The 2,242-nt window shown below is 60.1% G+C and overlaps 1 protein-coding gene across 2 annotated transcripts in view; it reads right to left on the reverse strand.

The window, feature by feature from the left end:
* USP22 (ubiquitin specific peptidase 22) overlaps window positions 1-1,906 on the reverse strand; it is a 67,400-nt gene extending 65,494 nt beyond the window's left edge. Inside the window, exon 1 of one of the 2 annotated variants that reach the window (XM_012811986.2) lies at window positions 1,582-1,906. In XM_012811986.2, the coding sequence (XP_012667440.1) occupies window positions 1,582-1,752 (171 nt within the window). In that variant the 5' untranslated portion in view covers window positions 1,753-1,906. The remainder of the gene's footprint in view (window positions 1-1,581) is intronic. The other variant, XM_023507427.1, reaches the window with a different exon arrangement.
* Between the last annotated feature and the right edge of the window lie 336 nt (window positions 1,907-2,242).

The raw sequence follows: 2,242 nt of genomic DNA on the forward strand, positions 1-2,242 counted from the left end.
TTCCCTTCAATCTCAATCTACAATGTTAGTTTTCCCTGTAAAATACTCAAGGTGGAAAGTGTCTAACAACTCCCAATCTCAAAACTGCAAAATCGAGTTAAATTGTAGAATAGGCCTTGCGCAGTAGCTCATGCCTGTGTCCCAGCACTCTGCAATGCCTCATGCCTATCATCCTTGAGCTCAGGAGTTCAAGACCAGTCTGAGCAAATGTGAGAACCCTGTCTTTTAAAAAAAAAAAATCACTGGGCATTGTGGTGGGCACCCCTAGCTCCAGCTACTTGGAAAGCTAAGGCAAGAGGATCCCTCCAGTTTGAGGTTGCTGTGAGCTATGACCCCATGGCAAGGTGAGATTGTCTCCCAAAAAAAAAAAAAAAAAAAATACTAAACTAAAAACGAAACTCTATTCAGACAGAACGAAAGACTGCCAAATCATTATTAAGCCTAATTGCTTATATCAATGTGATTCCTGGTTAAAGGCTATTAATAATGCAGAAAAATAAGCCCCGTTTTCCCATCAACCGAATCTCTCCTTTTAACTCCCCGTATGCTCGAATGTCCTGGCTCTCTCCCGCCCAGCCACGTCTGAATCCGGGAAAAGCTAGTTGCCCTCGCCTACAGCTGTCCCCGCAAACCTCCGGGGCTGCAGTGACACCTCAAGGCTCTCCAGTCCCCGGGCGTCCGCCTCGGCCTGAATGGACGGACACTCCAGGATAATGGATGCTCAGGACCGCGACAGGGGCCACACAGTCTTCCTCCTCTCTTTACTTCATTTTCTGACTAATTTTTTTTCTGGGCGCCCCATACTGCCCCCGAAACCTGGTGCCCCTGCACGGCTCCTCTCTGGAGCCGCGCGCAGGTACGCTGGGGACCTTTCTCCGCAGTCCTACACCTCGCATGCAGCTCTGCGGAAGGAAATCGTCCCCTGCCCACGTAGGCACTCGGCACCCCACACACAAAACCCGCCCCAACTCCGTACCCGCCCCTGCTCCTTCCCCACCCTTGCACCCCGTAGAAAGGAAAGGGAGGAGGAAAAAGGGGAAAACTGGAGAGGCGGCAAGGGGGGAATGGGGAAAGAAGAGATAAAGAAGCGAGTAGGGGAGGGAGAAAGGGGGATAAGGAGAGGCAAAGCAAGGGGGAGAGAGGAAGCAGAGAAGTGAGAAGTGGGGGAGGGGCGAGCGTGGGGGAGGGGAAAGATGGGGGGAGGAGGGAGAGAGAAGGAGGGGGAGAAAAGGAGGTGGGGAAGAGAAGGTGAGGAGAGAGGGAAGAGAAGGTGAGGAGAGAGGGGAGAGGAGGGGGAGGGGAGAGGAGCGGGGAGGGGGAGAGGAGAGAGTGACGGAGAGGAGGGGGTAAGAGAAAAGGAAGAAAGTGGGGGAGAAAAGGGAAAAAAGGGAATGGAAATGGGGGTAAGAAAGGCCCCTCCCCTCCCCTGACGCAGAGCGCAGCCCGAAGGGGGTTTGCTGGAGGTCCCCAAGCCGTCCCTTCCCACCTCCCGGCCCCCACGAGGGTCTGGCCCGGGACCACCCGCGTGCCACGCGGCGTTGCAGAAGTGGTTTCAGCGGCCCGGCCAGCCCGGGGTCGCACCTTGCGCTTGCGGGCCTCGGCCGTGCCGCTCCACACGAAGCACTGGTAGATGGCCCGTAGGTTCTGCTTCCAGTTGTCCACCTTGAAGCTGCTTAGGTGCGAGCAACCCGGCGGCGCCACCGCCAGCTCGGCGTCCATGGCCTCGCCTTCTGGCTCGGGCCGAGACACCATGGGAGGCAAGGCCCGGCCGCGCACGGGAGGTGGCGGGGAGGGGGGCGAGGACGACGCCAGCTCGCCGCCGGGACTGCTCCTCGGCCTTGAAGGCCAAAGCACAGGCGACGGGAACAAAGCGCTGCGACTGGACAAAGATGGAGCTGCGCGGAGAGGAGGCGGCGGCGAGGCAGGCACCGCCCCCGGGCTGCGGCCGCCACAGGCCGCCCGCGCTTCGCTCTCCGGGTTCGCTGAGGGCGGCGCGGGGCGGGGCGGGGCGGGGCGGGGCAGCTGGCGGAGATTACGTCACCACTACCCCCTGCCGCCCGCGCCGCACTGCGCAGGGTCCAGCTGGAGCCAGGTCCCGCCGTTCCCGCCCGGTAGAGGGCCCCCGGGCTCTGGGCAGATAGGGGACCAAGCCGCCCAAGGTGGAGCTAACGAGGGCCCGCCCCTGCGCCCCGCCATTGGTCGCGAACCAGCCACGGCACTTCCGCCCTTTTTAGTAGGCTGA

Source organism: Otolemur garnettii, unplaced genomic scaffold (assembly GCF_000181295.1).
Source record: "Otolemur garnettii isolate 467f Iridium unplaced genomic scaffold, OtoGar3 scaffold00182, whole genome shotgun sequence".
Taxonomy (NCBI): Eukaryota; Metazoa; Chordata; class Mammalia; order Primates; family Galagidae; genus Otolemur; species Otolemur garnettii.